The 20,326-nt window shown below is 49.7% G+C and overlaps 6 protein-coding genes across 6 annotated transcripts; 4 read left to right on the forward strand and 2 right to left on the reverse strand.

Annotated features, from left to right (window-relative positions):
- Positions 1-4,679: 4,679 nt before the first annotated feature.
- TRV_01660 (uncharacterized protein) lies at positions 4,680-5,343 on the forward strand (the record flags this gene model as incomplete). Its single annotated transcript, XM_003024115.1, has 2 exons — positions 4,680-4,860; positions 4,937-5,343. The coding sequence occupies 2 exons, from the start codon at positions 4,680-4,682 to the stop codon at positions 5,341-5,343; spliced, it is 588 nt and encodes a 195-aa protein (XP_003024161.1).
- Positions 5,344-6,433: 1,090 nt separating this feature from the next.
- On the forward strand, positions 6,434-8,923 carry TRV_01661 (uncharacterized protein; the record flags this gene model as incomplete). The annotated part of the gene is made up of 1 exon (XM_003024116.1): positions 6,434-8,923. The coding sequence occupies one exon, from the start codon at positions 6,434-6,436 to the stop codon at positions 8,921-8,923; it is 2,490 nt and encodes an 829-aa protein (XP_003024162.1).
- A 597-nt stretch (positions 8,924-9,520) lies between these two features.
- On the forward strand, positions 9,521-10,554 carry TRV_01662 (uncharacterized protein; the record flags this gene model as incomplete). Its single annotated transcript, XM_003024117.1, has 3 exons — positions 9,521-9,652; positions 9,835-10,288; positions 10,346-10,554. 3 exons carry the CDS (start codon positions 9,521-9,523, stop codon positions 10,552-10,554), a joined length of 795 nt encoding a protein of 264 aa, XP_003024163.1.
- A 187-nt stretch (positions 10,555-10,741) lies between these two features.
- Positions 10,742-12,046, reverse strand: TRV_01663 (uncharacterized protein; the record flags this gene model as incomplete). Its single annotated transcript, XM_003024118.1, has 3 exons — positions 10,742-11,588; positions 11,663-11,801; positions 11,998-12,046. 3 exons carry the CDS (start codon positions 12,044-12,046, stop codon positions 10,742-10,744), a joined length of 1,035 nt encoding a protein of 344 aa, XP_003024164.1.
- Positions 12,047-12,317: 271 nt separating this feature from the next.
- Positions 12,318-15,663, forward strand: TRV_01664 (uncharacterized protein; the record flags this gene model as incomplete). The annotated part of the gene is made up of 5 exons (XM_003024119.1): positions 12,318-12,505; positions 12,700-12,817; positions 13,011-13,089; positions 13,280-13,400; positions 13,440-15,663. The coding sequence occupies 5 exons, from the start codon at positions 12,318-12,320 to the stop codon at positions 15,661-15,663; spliced, it is 2,730 nt and encodes a 909-aa protein (XP_003024165.1).
- A 1,113-nt stretch (positions 15,664-16,776) lies between these two features.
- Positions 16,777-18,848, reverse strand: TRV_01665 (uncharacterized protein; the record flags this gene model as incomplete). Its single annotated transcript, XM_003024120.1, has 6 exons — positions 16,777-17,022; positions 17,088-17,169; positions 17,241-18,259; positions 18,376-18,456; positions 18,531-18,577; positions 18,764-18,848. 6 exons carry the CDS (start codon positions 18,846-18,848, stop codon positions 16,777-16,779), a joined length of 1,560 nt encoding a protein of 519 aa, XP_003024166.1.
- Between the last annotated feature and the right edge of the window lie 1,478 nt (positions 18,849-20,326).

Below are 20,326 nucleotides of genomic sequence, written 5' to 3' on the forward strand. Positions count from 1 at the left end.
AAGCCGCGCGTGATTGCGGTCGCCTTGCTGATCATAGCCAGATCACCCAGCCCCAACGGTGTTAGTATAAAGCCAAAAATCGCAAGCGGCATATTATCGGGATTATCGACGATGCTATATACGTCAAGCGCTATTTTCCCGGCAGTTGGCGGTAGTTCCGTGGACCCGGCTCCGCCCAGAATCTTCAACGTTGAGATAAATCTCAATTATAAGAATATTATTCTTGGATGTTTTAGGTAGGCATAGGCTTTATTTACCAAATATTTCTTGTAAGAGACTGTACTCCGTGACTAGTAAAATATAGACTAATTTAGGATCTATTCGTTTGCTAGAATGCCAAGGCCTGAGGCTCTATCAAAGAAACTTTATATGGTGGAGATCAGACGCTTTTCGGGTGAAGCTTTTTTCAACCTCAAATCCCAAACGCTAGAGAGAAGTGGCATGTAAGTTGCGAGGGATACTTGGACCAAGGGTACTCCGTATTTATGGGATGTTTCAATGCTTCCACTCACCGTCGCGGAGCATTGTTGGGTAACGTCACGCCATGCTGCTTCTCGATGATCAGGCTCTCTACAGGGGGCCTGCATGACTGCTGCTGCTGCATGCTCGGAAGCTCCTTCGCTATGTCGGCCGACCAACCATCAGCGGCGGCATCTTTCTAGCACAGAATCAAGCATGCTAACGAGGATATCGAGAAAGTGCTCCTCTCCGTTCACCATTGCCCGCCGCGCAAGCTGGAAGTTACTGATCAGGAGAAGATGTATTCTGTCAGGGTTTCCATTCTCGCTGATAAACGATAGCTTATTGGCATACCTCTGACTCGCATACTGAACAGCTCGACTTCATAGCTGGTTCTGATTTATCCTTTGAAGAGCTACGCGACGATCCGGGAGCGTTACCCAATTATCCATGCCCTCCTATTTGGTGGTCATGAAGAAGTGGCCCGTCACGAGCACAATTGTCCGAAATCGTTTCGCCAGATTTCAAACACGAACGCTGCCACTAAAATTTTTCAGGGCCTCTTTGATGGCGAGAAGGAAGAATTTCAGCACGTTCCTGTCGCAGGCGGTAGCGGCCAGTCTACAACCACTGCTGTTGTAGTGCCATCTTCTTCCCAGCCATGTTAGACGTCAGCCAGCTTCTTTCCCATACCCGTGGAGGCTATGGTGGCCAGCAGCATCTGGTAATTTTTAGACCTTCCGTAAGATCTGCGTCCACAAGTCGCCCATCGTCTTCAACTTCTTCTGGTTACTGGCGACCACGAGTTCAGAAAGAACATATGGTACAGCTTTGACCATCCGGCAGCTCATCCGTTTTGTTCTCCTAGATAAGCTCCTGGTACGACCTGACTGTCCCACCTGCTCAACGTCACGTACTCGAGATAATCGGGCATCAGCTCCCGGATGGGAAGCGGAGATAAAGACCCAGCCTTTTCGTGACTAGGTCAACAAACCAGGACAAATACTTGAAGCGCGTGAGGAAGCCCAAGCAGATCTTTCACCCACCCGTCTATCGGATCCGTAAGATCTCTCAGCAATAAAACTCCTAAAGTAGCTAGCAGTTTGTCCCCGTGCGCTCTCTGCTTAAGTAGATCCTGCGCTATTTCTCTCGAATTTGCCAGAATGGCACATACATGGTATAGAGGAGATGCACCGGCCAAGTACCGGCTGGCATAAGATAAGAAGGGATCGTGAATATTCCGAGAATTTGCGCATGCACGTTTGACGTGTGCTAAACATATTTCCACGACAATTTCGTGGACTTACTAGCCCAGGTGGAACATCTTGATCCCCTTGATGTTAATTTGATCACTCTGAAGGAACTCCATTGCCGAGGCTGATGAGCACTCCTTCAACCTTCAGGAGCAACCCACCAGATTTGACCCGTTTATGACTTAACATGCCTTGCTAAACTGGTAATAGCTGCTGTGATCCCTATGGTCACCGCCAGTTCCCCCCAGTATGAGGGTCAGAAGGCAGAACGACTATTGAAAAAGGGAGACAAAATCCTTCTTTGTCGACGACCTACCAGAGAAGCCGCTGATAGGTTCCCAGCAGGTCCTTTAGGAATATGACGGGGAATTTCATCGATTTTGCTCCATTTTCTACTTTGCTGACACGAGCCTGACCCATAGAAAGGCCCCATTGCTACCAGCTAGCAAGGTCTGCTGGACCTGGGTGACTGTCTCCTGGGAAGGATTCTGCTCGAATACCGATTCGGCAGCTATATCAATCGACATTATACGAGATTTTCGTGTTAAAGGTATCTAGCTAAGTCCTCTGATACTCGTCGAGTTTACTCTCTAAACGAGCCGGCTGGGGCCGGAAGAGGATAATAAGCTTCAGTCGTGGCGTTATCTTTTTCCCCTGACTGGGAACAAGTAATTACCCCTGAAGCTGTGCTCTGCTGGATCAGAGCTTGGAAACCCCTTCACAACAAGACAAAACTATAAATGACATATTTGGCTGTCTTTGTCCGTCCGAAGGAGCTCTTGATGTGAGGATAGAGGTCGACCCATAGATGCAGAATACTCCATGATTGTCAGAGCGGGTATTGAAGCAGGTATTCCAGTCCCTGTCGCTGTTACCGCAGAGGTAGTACAGCAGGGAGTTATCTGCAGCCTCAACCACTGGCTCTAATATCTCCGCAATATAGAGCGCCAGCATAGTCTCCACTTTCCAGGGTCCCCTAAGACCCAGAGGAGTGGATTATTTGCATCTACTTGTCACTCTTGATGAGTGGGGATGCTGGATGAGCTGTTAGCAAGTGTCATCAAACCTATGCATTATTGTAAATACAATGAGGGACTTCCGATCACCCTTGGGCCTCATCGTCCTAGATGCAGTTAGTGTGAAAGAGAGGACTTATTTTACGTATTCTGCAGCAGTATCTATGGCGTAGGTATGCCAAAACTTGAGCCTGCGCAAATCTGCATAGTCGCAACCCCTGGATAATCAAGTACTGGCATCCGTGAGCCCACTTGTCTCTTCCTCAAAACAGGAAATGTCATGCTCATGCGCGGACTGTCCCGGGTGATTCCATGGAATGATTCTGGAAGTAATCAGGCCATAATAAAACTACAGGATTCTGTGCTCCCAAGACTGCCGGGGCATCCTGCAAAGGTGACGAGGTCATTTTGAATGGCCCGGAGATACACTAAGGCATCCTCCTTCATCCAAAATGACGGCGACATTAGCCTTGCTCATAGACGTGAGAAACTATCGTATCGGCTGATGTGTGAGGATTCGATCGTAGATGATAGTGATGGCAACTATGACCCGGATAACCATGGTATAGTCACGAGTGCTGGTAAAGGTCGCAGGGTGGTAAAGGCAGCCACCTGATTATAGGTCATGCTGGGCCGGCAATCAACCGAAGGATGTTCCCTCGGCGGTCACTTTAGCTTCGATGTGGCTCTTGCGTTCTAGAAGGGCAAAGCACGAGTCAAGCATCAACCTTGCTGAGGATCTTGACCTGGTTAGATACGGAGTGAGAAATCGACAACCCCTAAGGCTGGTTATCCGGTTATCCTTCGCTGCTACTGGTGGAAAAGGCCCCACACCGGCTGATTAACTCTAGGTTACCACGTGGGAGCTAACTCGCACTAACCCGACTTGGCTAATGCTGAAGGACCCGCCCGGTCGTTCACACGTTTAATCCTTCGTCGAAATCCTTCGTCAACTTTAAATAGGACATCAGTTTATTTCGAGGCATCTCAGTCTGTGATATACCCTATTAATCCCCCGCTCGGCTGCCTTAGTGGCTTAAGCAGCGTGCAGAGGCCCTGAAGCCTTCAGTCCCCACCCCATCTTTACCACGAGCCATTCACTCCCTCAATTTAGTTGAATCCTCTGCCCAGGCTCGAGTTTAGATGCAACTACAGCTCTTGAGGAAATTCGCATCCCACGGAATTCCGAGCAGCGCACCCAGAGATACCCACCCAAATGCGAGTTCATAAGTAACTCGTTGGCTCGTTCCCTGATGAGGGTCTGTAGGATGCCAATTCTCTTACTAACGATAGAGTTTAACACTATATATAGCTAAAGTTCGGCGCGAAAGCCATCTTGCTATCAAAGTGCCTCACTATATTGTACACAGTGAAGAACACTTAGTAAGGTGGTAACTAGTAATAGGTAACACATAGTGCATAAGGCATTCAAGCTGAACCAAGCACACAAGACCAGCGCTTCCAGCAGCGTGTTGCTGATGGTTCCAGGAGAAAGGGTCCGTATGTATGGAGTACGGCCCAAAACTGACCCCTGTAAATAGATGCGCTAGACGAGGCGCTTATGCACAGTACCAGGCCAGATCCTGGGCGGCTATCCGCCGAAGATTTCGATGGAGAAGCTGCCCAGACTTCTGTTGAGGGACCGTAGACAGTGAGTCTGTTGATTGGGCTATCTTGATCTCTACAACATGCCACGATGCTACCTAACGCCCTCCCGGAAAATTCTTCCCAAGAAAATCCTTCATAGCAAATCCTTCAGAGATAATCCTTCGAAGAGAATGCTACGGACTACATGCTCTCCTGATGAACAAAGTGCTGCTATCCCATCATCTGCTCGACTATAAAAACAGTGGACTTCCTCTAGTTGTCAGTCACAAATACACAAGCAGAACAACCTCAGAGAACAGTCCAGCTTACCTATTCTCACCATCTTTGCTCGCCTTCAGCCATCATGAAGCTTCTTAACCTCCTCTCAATTACCTTTGCCCTTAGCGGTATCTCTTCCGCTATCCCTGCCACTCCCGAAAAGGCACTCGAGCCTATCACTGGAACCGTTGTTGGCAAAGGTGTCACTGAGCATGGCGAGCCCTACACTATCACTGCTGACTTCGTTGATATTTCCGATAAGGACTGTAAGTTACCTATCACCCGTTCCACCGAGACAGTGGCTCGAATTGTCCCTTCTTGAAGCTAATGACTCTGTTATAGTGGCCCTTTTCAAGAACAACCCCGGAAATGCCACCACCGGCCTCGAAAAGCGTGGATTCGGCTCCAAGGGGAACTGCGACCAGTGGTATGAGAACAAATACTGCTACTGTGGCGGCGCAATCTCCAACCGTGGAGATTGCTACTGGGGCAGCCAGGAATTCTGCAACATGCACAAGTTCAAGAACTTCCGCAACACCTCGCTCTACCATGTCAAGTGGCTGCCTACCGTTAAGATCGAGTACTGGGTTACCAACAAGTGCAACCACGACCGTTACGTTGGCGACAACTGCGGCGGTATCTTCCTCGATCTGATCGATTGGTGCGAATGGTCCTGGATGACTGCTAAGGGAGGCCACCAGAACTTCGACGATTGCCTCTTCTTCCGCTTCGATGTCAACGGCCGATAAATGTCAGGAGAAGACTGAACACAGGAGTGCCTTGTTCCATGGAAAGATCGAAGACAAGAGCGCATTTTTCTAGGGGGAGATTGAAGAAAGAAGTGGTTTGTTGTTTGGGAATTTAGATAGCATAATAAATAATAAAAGACAAGATCTCACAGTGGGAACCTACCACTGTCCAAGAAACATCCTTTTTTGCAAACATTGGTATTATTAATATATTTTATGCTGTAAACCCTAGCAGCGATAACTATCATTAGACGACTCCGTCCTTGCATGAAGAAAACACGCCCAAAACGACGTAACTGCCGGAGCTTTGCGCCTATCATGCCCGCGAGTCGCGAGTAAACTAATTAGATAGTTAACTAAGAAGAAAAGAAAAAAAAAAAAAGAAAAGAAAAAAAGGCATGCCGAACAAGGCCCTGGCACTCTTCCATATCTCAGGTTTGTTTATTTACTCCTGCGGTTACACAAACCGCCTGAACGGTGTAGCGCGTCTATCTGTGTTATTATTATTTTCCCACTTAACTAACGCCAGACGCGACGCCGTTGCCAAGAATTGGTGTTTGTTGATGTTTTGATTTGCATGTCGACCAGCCAATCCCTGCTTTAGGCAACGAGCTAACTGGTTAGCGAGCGAGCGATGTGTTATGTTTTGGCAATAATCAATAAAATAATAACAAGATCACATACAGCAGTCCGGAGGCTTCGCTGCATGTATAAATAAGCTGCGTGTCTCACTCCTGGGGTTTGGGGTAGTTTATTTTGTGTTAGCTACTCCATCGGTTCCTCTCAGACGCGCTTATTTAACTAGGTACTGTTTTTGCTCGACTCGGCAGAGGACTTTTGCATCACATATCAGTATATATACCAACACATACTTCGAACCTTGACACGGGTACACTTTTGCCGGCTCTTCAACCCCCAGGTAAGGCAATTATTGTTTACTTTTCTTTGTATGGGATGAAAGTCTCGCTTCATTGTTCGCGATCTTTTAAAAGGGTCCGTGAATGGTGGCGTTTTTGGTGAAGATGCTTGCTGTACATCAACACCACTGCGTGGCCTCCCTGGTCTAACGAACCGCGAGGATTTGTGAATTATGAACAAGAAGTCGCTGATAGAATCCCTAGCACCACCGGATTGGTTAGCCAGCAGACTACAGGCTCTCCAGACGTATAGGCGGTGGTTGTTCCCGATGCGCCCTGGACTACGAAGCAGAGCTGGCGATCCGCCAGTTGAGACCCAGGTTTCTGAAGCCGAAGCTCCCGCTGAAGCCGGAGAAGGGTCGGCCTCCGTGGTCCAAGAGCCAGCAGCATGTTGCTCTCTTGATGAAGCGCCGTGTACGCCGCGCAAAGCCCGGACCCCTCGGCGTTCGAGGAAGCGGGTTCGGTTCTCTGATCCTGGTTGCCACATTGACCAAGATAATACCCCGGAGCAAAACAATCCATCGACTGGACTAACGCCACTCGTGTCGCGGACTACACTTCTCGCAAGTCAAACTGGAGATGTCGCTGTTCATACATCACGAAGTGGTAGAAAACGGCGAGACTCGCGTCTGCGGCACTCTGATCCTGCCATTTATTCCCAACTTCGACAGACACAGGCAGAGATGGCAATGTCCACCCCTGACTCAAACATATTCCGGTATCTACGTTTTCATGATATCCTTGATCCGCGATCCAGGAGGCGGATACAACGCCTCGGCTTTAGTGAAGCAATGAATGAGATTGACCGAAGACGGAAAGAAGAGAAGAGGCTCCAGAGGCAAAAGGACGAGCAGATGAGGCAACTGCAGATGGAGGTCGAGTCGTTAAGAAACCAAAGGATGGAGATAGACTGCCAACACTCTACCACAGAGGAGAGCGTTTGCAAGACCCCAGAAAGGAGTGAAAGGCAACACTCGCATCCCATAGAAGAATCCTTATTGACTCCCTGCCCGAATACGAGCGGAGATTCTGCGGCAATAATGGATGACGACACAATGGATGAGGATTTTAGCGCACCAAACAGCCCTCTATGGACGCCCATGGCTAGCAGTACTCCAATATCAACGTTTGGGCGTGCGGTCTCGTCAACAACTTTATCCGATCCAAATACGTTAGCCCAGATTGAACAGCTTACTAGTGAACTTAATGACAAAAACAGAGATCAGCTGTACCTTTTTGAGGAATGGCAAAGGATCTCAGGACGGCCCAATGCCGTTACCCAGGATAATGAATCTGGAGAAGAACACAGCGCTTTACCCCCACCTGACCTGGCAAAGCAGGTCATTGCAACACTGCAAGATGCCACTGTCAGGGCAGCTGAGGCAGTTCAAAATGTGAAAGATCTTCAAAGTGAGCTCTCCGGTCATGGCTTTGATGGAGAAAGTGCGGCGGAAATTATTGCCAGTATCGAAGCGCATTTCCGACATGCAAGAGTGGAGCTCGAAAGACTGGTTCCAGGAGAAACAGCAAACGCAAGCCTATCCAACTGGAAAGCTATTATTGATGCTTTAGTTGATCGAATCCACCGTTTGGTACGCGGATTAACACAGGCCAAAGATCAAATTAAAAGTGGCGAGGATCGCGAAAGAGCGCTAAGAAAGCAGTTCGATGCCACTCTATTCCGATTGGAGCAAGAGACAAAAGAGAAAAACAAATTAGGGAAATATGCGGAATCGATCGCGGAGGATACGCTTAACATGCGCATGAAGCTACAGAATATGGAAAGAGACATGAAAGAGCAAGAAACAGACAAGATCCGGCTGCAAGATGCGTTAAGCAAGTATAGGGAGGACTTACTCATGCTTGAGAGGCTGAATTCAGAACTAGAAGACGAGGTGGCTGCTTCAGAGAAGAAAGCAGAGAAACTGACAATGTTGAATAACCGAATGAGGGATGCAGGCAATCTCTCCAAGGCAAGAATATTTGAGCTCGAAGGCCGCCTTAAGAGAGAGAAGGAAACGACTGCATCCATCGAGGCGTCCCTTCATCAAAGCGATTTGAAGGTCTTGGAGCTTAACAAGAAGATAAAGCTTCTTGAAACTGAGAAGGAAGAAGTGATTTCTGCCCTGGAGATGGCTGCCAAAGAACAGTCTGTCGAGCATCAGAAGGAAGTTGGAAACCTCAACCTTCGTCTGTCCGCCATCTCGACCTCGCTCAACGAAACCAAGGCCGAAAACGCAACTTTGCAGTCTGAAAAGGCACAGTTAGAGAAACGGCAGAGGAACATGGAACGTATATCCTGGAATGCAATCCGACAGACCCAGCAGAAACAGCGCGAAGCCATGAAGGCCATTGTTGAATGGCAAAACGGGATCCAGCTACTGGCCAAGGATGCTGGTCGACCAAGCACCTGTAGCGACACCATGGCTGGCCTACGACACTCCTTTAATGGTTTCGGAAGCGAGCCCATCACACCAGAGACCGTGAGCAGATTCAAAAATGTAGAGATTGGGAAGGGGAAGAAACGCAGGCGGTGTCCAGATTCCGGGGTCAACATGGTGGTTGAAGAAGATGTGTGGTCCGAGTCCGAAGCACTCCCTTCGAGTGCATGCAAGCCTACAACGGCATTTCCTATTATATCACCGATCTCTCCGCGAGCATAAGGGATACATATTTACTTTCGTCACATTTTCACATCTACCTCTCGTTTTGAATATTTCATTTGTCATAGCCAGCGTATCGAACCAGGTCTTTCTTTTTTAGAGAAATCACAGCCCTGTACCTATACTATGAGTTTCCTAATAGAATTTACTTAATATTTTCCTATAATCACTACCGATCGCTTCAAATAACAATACCTTTAAACCGTGAAAAAGCCGTTAAATTTGATTGATAGTCAAAAGGCTGTTCTTTTTATAGATCCAGCCTGCCAAGCCAACTGCTGACCGCCTTCAAACAAGCGTCTAAAACCCGAGGTACGTCATTTCGGCAGAAAAAAAAAGTGGTTGAAGCAAGCATTAAAAAAAGCACGCACATCCAGCATCAGACAGAACTTGCCTTGTTGAAAAATAAGTGTACTCAAGGCCTACAAGTTATCATTGAACAGCCTTCTATCCGGTCCTCGCCGTTAGCCGGTCGATTTTATACCGTTCACCGAAGTCTGTTGGGTCGCGTGCCCAAACACAACAGGTCTAGAGCCAGCCTGCAGCCCAGATAATCGACAACTACAAACGCCTTGGAGGGCTGCTGAGCTTTAGAAAATGACATCCGGGGATCCAGGTCCTCGATACAAGCTTCAGATCACTGCTGGGCCGACATACGACACATCAACGCACTCACTCGTCCATGTGAACACTGATACCAACCTATGTATCGAGACAGAGCATGCAAAGGTGAACCTTTGTCTTCGTATACAAGACTACAGTGGTACCGTCCTTGCCTAATGTTTCTTGAATCCACGGGGATTTCTCTCAGGAATAACCACTAATGATATCTTCTTTTTGAATCAGGTCTTCCGGACTCCTCGCCAAAAACACATGCCCACTTTTCACACCCAACTCGCGTAAACGACCAGTACTCTCTTGCTATATCATTTGTGCCGAAAAAGGGACTAACCGGAAACGACCTGGTGCTTGGGAATGATCTGGACCGCCCTATACGCGACAGGCTCCCGCCAGGATCAAGCTATGCGTTTAAATTTATCAAGTGGTGGGTTGATCCGGGGTTAGAAGGGGACATATACGCGGATAAACCTTATATCTATGGGCCGTGTCTGTCGAGTTGGAACTATTTCCGGGTTTGCGGTAAGGAGGATGAAACGGGGAACTCGGAGGCGGAAATACATGAGGCTGTTGTTGAAGAAGGGGGTGAAGGTAGTGGGCAGGCAGTTCGTGAGGAACTGCAGATACCCGAAGACAATGGCCAGAGACAGAAGTTTTTCCTGGACGAGCAGAAGAGGAAGGACTTTGAGTTTGAGCCGGGAAGGATATATAAAGCGGACTTTGGAAACCCTTACATTGGATTCAGCGGTATGATATACCCCCACCCCCAATTGAACGGATTATGTCGAATCTAACGAGAGACAGATTTCACGATCCGTATCCCTGGCTTCCCGGTCCCGGTTACTAAGTATATTGACGAAAAGAACCATGAGTTGCGGTATATCTTGAAGAACAAGACTACTGGGGACATCTACTTCGTGGTGCTATTTACGCTTCTGATGCAAAATGGGGCAGAGGTAGAACCAGTAAAGGATGAAAGTGCGCCAGGTGAGGCAGAGGCAGAGGTTGACTAGACCTACTTGTAACGTGATGGTTTGCATAGAGGTTAGCGAGGGGGGTATATAGAGGAGTCATTTGGCAGGAAAGGTTTCTTTTTCTTTTTCTTTTTTTTTTTTTTAACTTGGTATGAACCATCTGTCTAAGTGTACAAGATCAGAGCTTGTAGAAGTGATAGGTAAATCTCTATAGTAGGAAAAAGACCTAGAGTTTCTTGAGGACATCTTCCAGAACCTCGGCAGTAGTGGCCTTGCCACCAAGGTCAGGGGAAAGGAGCTTGCCCTCATCCAAATTGGCGTCGACAGCCGCATAAATCTTAGCAGCAGCCGCACCTTCGCCCAAGAACTCCAACATCAAAGCTGTGCTTCGAATGGTGGCAATGGGGTTGGCAATACCCTTGCCCTCAATGTCGGGAGCACTGCCATGGCATGGTTCACCAATAGCAAACCCATCACCGACATTGGCGCTAGGAACCAGACCTAGACTTCCAACGAGGGCGGCAGCACCGTCCGACAGAATATCTCCGTACAGGTTGGGAGCAACAATGACATCGTAGTATGAGGGTTGTCTAAAGAGCTTGTACACCATTGAGTCGACGATTTGTTCCTCGACGTTGACGCCGCTGAATTTTTCGTTGGCCAGGGCCTTGCGGCATGACTCGCGGAACAAGCCGTCACTCTGGCTGAGGACGTTACTCTTGTGCGTGATGGTGACCATGGGACTGGCAGTGGTGGTATTGGCAGACTGAGCCTGACGGATCTTCTGTCGTCTGAGAGCAATCTCGCCCGCCATGGTGCCGATGCGGAACGAGGCGTTTTCAGAGATGCGCTTGATGGCCTCTGCTACCTTGCCGTTGGGGGTGTCGTAGGTCTTCTCTTCCTTGACATAGAGGTCCTCGGTGTTCTCACGGACAATGACGAGGTCAATTGGTCTGACAGAGGCGTTGGCGCCGGCCGTGGTCTTGACTGGGCGTACGTTCGCATAGAGGTCTAGCTTCTTGCGAAGGGCGACGATGGGGGATGAGTATCCTGCGACCTTGGTTGATGGAGAGCTAGGGCGGTCATTTTAGCCCACTTATCTCAAATTCCATGCTGGCCGATAGTTACAGGACAGAGCTGGGCCTACCTGACAGCTCCAAACAGAGCACCGTCACATTCCTTCTTCAGGGTCTCGACCGTCTTGTCTGGCAGGGCAGTCTTGGTGCGCAGAAAGGTGTCATAGCCCGCATCGAGGTCGACAAAGGAGAACTTTAAGCCCAACGACGCTGGAAGAGCTTCGAGAATGCGTCGACCGGCCTATTGCAGAACAGATCCTTGGTCAATGGAGCTCTGGCGGGGGGTTGTATTTCTCTTCTTCACAAGCTGCAGGAGAGCTGCTTCAACGTACCGGGATAACCTCCCTACCGATCCCGTCGCCCGGAATGAGTCCTACGGCAGCGTTAGCATCTTGTCAGGTAGTACAGGCAGCTTTAGGAATCAATTGACCTATCCTGAGTGTTCTGGCAGCCATCTTGCGTGCGCTGTCGCTGCTTTGGCTTCGACTTTCTTCGACTCATCTTGGAGGTTTTTTATTTTTTATTTTTTTTATTTTACTTTTTTTTTCCGCTGGAGAGCCTGCTGAGTCAGCATGTCCATTGTCAGATGAAAAAAAAAATTAAAATAAAATAAAATAAAAGCAGCCAAACCGAAGAAGCAAAAGGCGAAGAAGACTAAAGAACCTGCCATGAAGAAGATAAAGCCGCACGATAAAGGGATAGTGGTGAGGACCGAAGCGGACGAGGATGAACCGGTGGGGGGAGACGAGACGAGACGAAGGGCTGAAGCAAGCCATGACTGTCTGTTTGTTTACAGTAACGAGGTTATACGAAGGGCGACGGCGACGGCGACGGCGACGAGATGAGCTGGAGCAGTATTTTATGATCAAACAAGGCCGTCTTTTCCCCTGTTTCGTGGCTGGCAGCGACCCTGTGTAAGGGCAGAGTCGACAGGTAAATATGATACCGGGCCGCCTGCGAGATGCAGAGCAAGACGGGCACTGCGAGAGAGACCCGGCCGGCCAGCCCAGGGAGCTCCAGTCGTATAACTAGCTGTGCTCCATAGCTAGCTGTAGAGTTGGCTATATCACAGCCTGTTATTGCTTGGGTAGCAGCCAAAGGAGCGCAGAGACAGCAGCCTAACCAGCGGCCAGACCAGAGACACCTCAGCTGTTAGTTACAGTTGGACCGTTTTATATACGGGGTTTCTTCGCTGCTGGGCGTCTCGTCTCATCCCCGTCTCTCTCGTAGGCAGCCAAACAAGAGCTAACCAACACCGACTGACTGATAGTAAACAATAACAGCAACAACGACGACGACGGCCGTTTCACTCGCATCCCCCGTTGGATCCGTCAGCTTTTTCGTCTTCTCTGTCTGGCCTGGCCCTCGCACTGACTGTCCGTTGCCGTGGTTTCTGTCTGCATCTCATCGTCATTACAGACTTTCAATAGTGCCCTGTCTAGCTTCCTCCACCCTGAAAAAAAAAAGACCTCCCTTTGGGCCCCTAACGACGGAGTATGTAAGTAGTATGTAACTCTTGCTGCTGCTGCTGCTTGCTCCTCTGTCTCCTGCGTCTCCCTTACCACCACCCTTGTCAGCGCGGCCCTTGAACGGCCCAGTTTGATGATCGCATGAGAAGAGAAACGGTCGCCGGCCCTCTCGTGCTTTGTTTCATGCTAATTTCCCCCGGTTGCCGTGGCCACCTGCAGCGTCCCTTTTAGAACGGCGTGAAATCATCCTCCTCCACACAGCAGCCCGCTCGCTCGCCCGACACGCTTCCTGCTTGCATCTGGATATTATTCTAGAATCACCATATAAAATAAATATACTGTCTGTCCGCCCTGGGTGAACAGGTATCGAGCTTTACAGGGTTAAAATACGGGACCGAGACCGACACAGCTTTCTCGAACCCCCAGGAACGAAGGAAGAGAAGAAAAGAAAGACAGCAAGGGAGGGAGGAAAAAAGGGGGTAGAGGTTCAGGTCACATCTGATATCCTTGAACCTCTCTCGTCTCTCTCTCGCTCGCTCGCTCTCTGCTCCCTCCCTCTCCCTCTCTCTCTCTCTCTTTCTTCTGCTCTCTTCGCCATGTCGGCTCCTACGGGCGTTCGTGGCCTTTTGGCGAAGTTCGAAAACAACAACGTCAGCAACATATCGACTTCTCCGCCGTCTCGAGGCCGCTCTCCTGCCGGGTCAGACCACTCCGCCGCTGGCAGGCCGCTGTCCAAGGTCCGCGCTAGCTTCGTCGCCGTCGAACGCAACATACCAGGCACCTCGGGTTCCCCTATACTCGGCCTCAAGAGAGTAGGCGAAGCTGGAGAGTCCTTTGGTGCGCCCCCGCGAAGCGTGACAGACGAGATGGGCAGCCCAATCGATAGAAACACCACCCGCACCCCGGTGGACAGTACCTCACCGAGGAAATGGGGCACCCCCCAGCAGCAGCAGCAACAGCAGAACAGCCTGGACGGGGTTGTCTCGCCTCGAAAGATCTCTGATCCGATTGTGTCAAACGTGGAGCTGGACAAGACTACTGCTGCTGCTGTTGACGGCAAGTCCAAGGCCGGCCTGGGTGCTATCCTGAAGGGATCGCCCTTTGAAGACACCAGTGCACCTCCGAGCCCGGCAAAGAGTCGACAGACCGGCAAACAGGCGAATAAGACAGACGACAAGCCGAATGGAAAGACGAAAACAGCTACTCCTACCACTGCTAGCGCTACATCCAAGACTGGCTCACGTCTGGCCAACAGCTCTAGCTCTGCAGACAGCAAGTCCAAAGCTACACCACGGCAGTCAGTGGCAGGTTCCAAGCCATCCTCTGCTCCCAAGTCTGCCAAATCTCCTGCTGTGCCAGGTACAACGGCAAAGGAAACCGCACAGTCCCAAACTATAAGCGCAACCAAGAAGCTCAACAAAGTCCTACAAGAACCAGCAGGCAAAACTCACACTACCAGCACCACCAGCACCACCAACAACAACAACAACGCCGCTGCCAAACTCAAACCCGCTGCTTCAACTCACAAGAACGGCGACCCCAAGTCTCCTACTCGTCCAACCCGCGCTCATGGCTCCATGCTCGCTCCCACAGCGGCATCCACAGCAAAAGCACCCAACTCGTCACCATCACGTCCATCCAGCCGGACCAGCGTTCCTGCCAACACTACCAAAGCTCAAGCCCTGAGCCGCAAACCATCAAGCTTACGTTCTTCCGCCCCTCGAACCACAGGTTCATCCAAACCTTCTGCTCCGTCCGCCACTACCACCACAACCACAACCACGGTTCGCAAACAAGGTTCCCGTGCCTCCCTTGCACCGCAACATTCTTCGTCCGCCCATGACAGGCCGACTTCTCGCGCCAGCGTCCCCAGCTCCAGACCCGTCGATGACTCTTCCCTGGCAAGGCTAATACGGCCAACTGCGAGCTCAGCGAGTAAGAGGCAGGAGAAGCTCGATATTGCTAGTCCCCCCAGACTTGCTGCCAACAAGGCACACACTACCAAGAAACCAACTGCAGAAAAGACGAATACGACAACGACGGCAGCAGCTCACACCGGAAGTCCTGCGAGAACCAAGTCGACTAAATCGTCTGTACGACCTTCTGCTGCACCTGAAGTGGCGCCACCGAAACCTGCTGCTGCTGAGCCGGTACCTGTGAAAGAAGAAAAGCCTGTGGAACCAGTGAAGGACGAGAAAGATTCTCCCGCCCCTGCTCTTGCTGAAGATGAGGTTGAAGTTCACTCTCTGCCTGTAGTGGAAGAGACCGAACCTGAAGCTGCGAAAGCAGCAGAGGTAGTGGAGGAGAAGCCAGCAGAGGTTCAAACAGAGGCCAAGCAGGAAGAAGCTAAGCCAAAGGAACCTCAGGCAGAGCCTCAACCTGAAGCTCAGGACGAGGTTAAGACCGAGAATACTACTTCTACAGAGCCACAGTCAAAGGAGACTGAAGCCGTGAAAACCGAGCCAGAGGAGCCCAAGCCAGAAGAGACCGAGCCACAGGAACCAAAGTCCGAAGAATCAAAGAAAGACCAACCAAATCCAGTGGAATCTGAGCCGGAGCAAATTCCAGCAAAGAATGTTGAGCCTACAGCAATTGAAGCGTAGTCGGCACACACTATACCGGTTCATGAACATTACACCCTCCTCCCCCATTAACCATTTAGACCTCGCGAACCCACCACACCCCTAGAACCATTTACACACTCGCATAAAACCATATACTACTCAAATTGGAATTTCATCTCTCGGGCTAATAGTTGGATATCTTGCTTTCTTGTGAAACTTCCGTTTAGCCGTTGCATTCTACCTCTCTTCCTTCTTAACTCCCTACCTACCTAACCGACCTATCTCCCCCCGCCTATGGAAATCCATACCATCACACCACCTCACCAACCACTTACCTCGTCACCTCCCTCGTCCCCCCAACCCCCATTACTCATTCATCTTGCCTGTGATGGCTACCCCGCTTGATACCTACCTTTTGGCCGATTTGGGCCGGTTTGTTGTTATACTACTATACTCTTTTACTCATATTTCTTACCCTATTTTTTTATTTTTATTTTTTTTTATTTTTTCCTGAAAGTTTTGTGGCTCCTGTAAATCATCAAGCCAGTTATCTTCACTCTTCTCTATATTATATGTAGTAAAAACATATTTTTGGTTCTGGTCACTATTATCATCTTCGCTCCCTTCACAGTTTGCACAGTTGAAGCAAGTCGAGCAAGTGACGTAGGGTGGACTGACTGACGTCGTTGCGCGTGGAGTAAAAAAACCGACCTCGGCTCGCGAACCCGTCGGCCGCCTAGCCCGAAACTACCCGATGGTAGGTACGCCTTCAACGCCCTTTTTCTCCCCTAGCCTTCACTTATTTTTTTTTTTCTCGTTTACAATATTTCTGCGTGGGGTTTACTCCCGAGTCTGGATTAAATTGCTATCGTGAAGATGCACATTTATTCAACAAAGCTCAAAAGGGGACGATGACGGGTCATATAGCTCATGAAAAAAAAAGGGGGGGGGGGAACATAAACATTCAATCCCAGCATTTATTATCTCCCATGCAACGAAAACAAGAAATGAGAACCAAATACTCGTCCAGAAAGAGAACTATTTACCCTATATCCTGTCTCTCTCTTTTCTCTCTCGCCAATTTTTTTATTGTTTTTTTGTTTTTTGTGTCTGTTTTTATTTTTATTTTATTTTTGGTCAGAAGTCCATCGTTTAAACGAGGCCGAGGTGGTCTGGTTCAGCGGGGACGACACGGATGGTGTTGGTGTGTCCCTGGCCGCCACGCCAGCCTTGAACACAGACGACTGAAGTGCCTTTGGAAATGATCTTGAGCTCAATGGCTTGAGCAATACCCCATTTGAGACGGAGATCGACGTTCTTCTGCCACTCGGTGACGTTATAGTCGGGCTTGGGCTCGTTGAAGATGAAGGGGTAGACGCCACGGTATAGATGGGAGTACTGTGTGTGCGGAACAGTTAGTGAGTGCACGTTGACGTCAATTGCTAACTAATAGGTAAACTTACTCGTGCGGCTCTTGGGTTGCGAGTGACCATGATGATTGGGCAGACTGGACGGTACTTGGATAGCAGACGAGCAGTGTTTCCGCTACATGAAAGGAACGTTGTATGTCAGTTTATACCCTGCAGAGCAGGAACAAGGAGTGTTCAACTACTTACGAAGTGGTGAGGACCAAGATGGCACTGGCGTTTAGTTCCAAACTGGCGGAAACAGCTGCCATGGCGATAGATTCTAGAGTATCCGCTGGTCTAGGGGCAAGGTTGCGCAGCTCGTCGAATACGCTGACGTATGGGATCGCAACTTCAGCGAGAAGACAGGTCTCGTGCATCATCACCACCGCTTCCTTGGGGTAGTTACCCTTGGCAGTCTCACCGGACAACATGACGCAGTCTGCGCCGTCAAGCACAGCATTGGCGACATCAGATACCTCTGCACGGGTTGGACGTGGGTTATAGGTCATGGACTCGAGCATCTGAGTGGCGCAAATGACTGGCTTGCCCTTGATATTGCACTTGGCAATCATCATCTTCTGGGCGATAAAGACCTTTGCGGCGGGGATTTCGATGCCGAGATCACCACGAGCAACCATGACGCCGTCGGTCTCTTGCAGAATCTCGTCAAAGTTGTTCATTCCTTGCTGGTTTTCGATCTTGGCAATGATCTGGATCTCCTTTCCGGCCTCACCCAGGACAGCCCGGATGTCCCTGATGTCACTTCCGTGACGGATAAAGGAGGCGAAGATCATATCTACGCCGTTTTCGACACCGAACTTGAGATCCTGCTTGTCCTTTTCAGACAGGGCAGGGAGATCGACGTCTGTTCCGGGAAGGTTGACACCCTTTTTGGATGAGATGTTGCCATTGTTCAGACACTTGACGCGCAGGGTCTTGTCGTCGACGATATCGAGAACTTCGAAGGAGAGGACACCGTCGTCTACGTATACCAGCTTACCCTTGGAGATGACTTTGGTGATGTTCTTGTAGTCGACGTACCTGAGCATACCGCGGTTAGCTTGGGAAGGGAGAAGAAAAGCAACTAGATGTCGGGAAACAAACATGTTCTTGTCATCACTGCAGGTGGCATATTTATCATCGGTTGTAATGTTCAATTCTGTTCCCTCCTTGATTGGAATATCCTTGTCACCGGGAGTGTTGCCAGTACGGATCTCAGGTCCTTTCTACAGGGATGTCAGCTCAAATCCATCTTTATAAGACCTGTTGCTTGCTGCAAGCAGCAGGTCTAATTCCATATGTGAGTGAGTGTGTGTGTGTGTATGTGGTTGAGCTAACGTACGGTATCGAGGGCGATTGCGAGTGGGCGGCCGGCTTGGAGGCGTTCAGCTTCTCTGGCGTTATCAATGACAGATTTGTGGTACTACACAGGCAGATCAAAGGAAGGTTAGCTGAAAAGAATAACCGGTTAAGATGATAATGAAAGCAAGTTCCTACCTCGTGAGTTCCATGGGAGAAGTTCATGCGGACAACATTGAGACCAGCTATAGACAGCGAGCAATTAGGAGAACAATATCTATCTACAGCCCCAGAGAAAGAGAATGCAGACCTTCACGAAGCATGTTAATCTTTTCAACTGAGTTTGTCTTTGGACCTGCAATTGAATAGAGATGTTAGTCCCTTTGTTTGGTACATAGCTCTCTAGCTCTGTGCGCAGCTGTGTCACTCACCAATAGTGCAGATGATGGAGGTGCGGCGGTAGTTATTGGCAGGCTTGTACTCCGTATCCAGCTGAGAATGCCACTCCAGCTTCATCCTGTTGGAGAGATGGTCTAACGAGTTCGCCATGGCTGGTTGTTGCTGGTGGTTGCAGTGGCAGAGACGGGAGGTTGTGAGGTGTGCGCTGGGAGGTGTCGGTGTGAGGCGGTAAAACAACACGATGGCGACGGGAGGGCTCGCTGGCTGGTTTTATACAGATCGATCGCTGGCAGTGGCGCAGTCCAAGGGAGCAGCAGTGCAGGGAGCTGGAGATGCAACAAGGACAGACGCAGGTCGGAGAGACGACGACGCTTGAAGTCGTGTTTTAATGCGAGAGTCGAGTTGGTTGCTTTTTTGTTGGGCGTTGAGTGACTTTTTTTTAGCGGGACTTACTTTAGGCACACAACTTGCCGGCAGGCGTAGCCTTTTATTTTCTTTTTGGCTGCTCTTACTCGTTAGTTGTTAAGTGAGAATTAATCTAGTTTTTGTGTGGTTTTGGATGCTCGATGCTACTCTGCGGACGTTGATCCGGCGTCGCTCTGGTCGTTCTTCACCCATTGGATTCAGCTGTGCTACTCGCCCACCGTGGAGGATGCGCTGCTGGTGCTAAGATCGCTGCTCTGGAGTCCTCAGAATGCACAGGGGCTCTCCCTGCATGAGAGGAGAGCCCACTTGCTTACAAGAAAAACCACAGGATGCTTTCCAGCTACGTCACTCGTCTCAGGTCCTCTGCCTGTTTGATGTTATATCTGTGCTGCAGCGCCCCGTCTCACCCTGCCACTGCTCCCACCTGAACCTCGACCATCACAGCCTTCATTCAGCCGCCATGCATTCTACTCTCCCATCGCCGTCTCCCATCGCCGTCTCTCTCTCTCTGTCTCTTCGTCCCTTTTTTTTTCTCTTTTCTCTATCAAAAAGACGCTCGGACTTGGCGGGGTTCAAACAATGAGCCGACCCGCCCGAGCTCTCTGATTGGCCCATCTCTTATCAGGCTTCCGGATCATCTTACTTCCGCAAAAGTGGGCCCGGAGATAAGACTGATGGCGCTAGTCCCAAAAGGGAGAGAGATAAGCTTATATAATGTTGATTAAATAATATATTAGTCATAGATCATATGACCATCCCCAAGGAAGCCTACCCTATCGATTATCAGCTGGCCAAGAAGGGAAACGGCCTTTGCTTCTCTCCTTCTCGGTCGCCATAGACAACGCCGGCTCAACGGGAAAGAATATTATACAGCTTTGACACTCTTTCCTGCTCTTCCACTTCTCACCTCTGCTCAGGACACATCTCTCCAGCTCTACTCCGTACAAGATGGTGGCATGTTCCTCCTCTCCTGGCGCTCTCTTGAAGCTAGCTAACACCGTTGATCAATAGTTCGGACGTCTCACCCACTATGCTTTCGACGCTGTACTATGTGCGTACTTGCCATGGTCTCTCCTTTGTGTACCAAGGATGACACACTAACCTCTTCCCAGTCTCTGCCTTTCTAGCAGGAATCAAACGGTCGACAGGTTTAACGTAACTACTCCCTG

Source organism: Trichophyton verrucosum (genome assembly GCF_000151505.1).
Source record: "Trichophyton verrucosum HKI 0517 chromosome Unknown contig00124_1.f1.exp, whole genome shotgun sequence".
Lineage (NCBI taxonomy): Eukaryota > Fungi > Ascomycota > Eurotiomycetes > Onygenales > Arthrodermataceae > Trichophyton > Trichophyton verrucosum.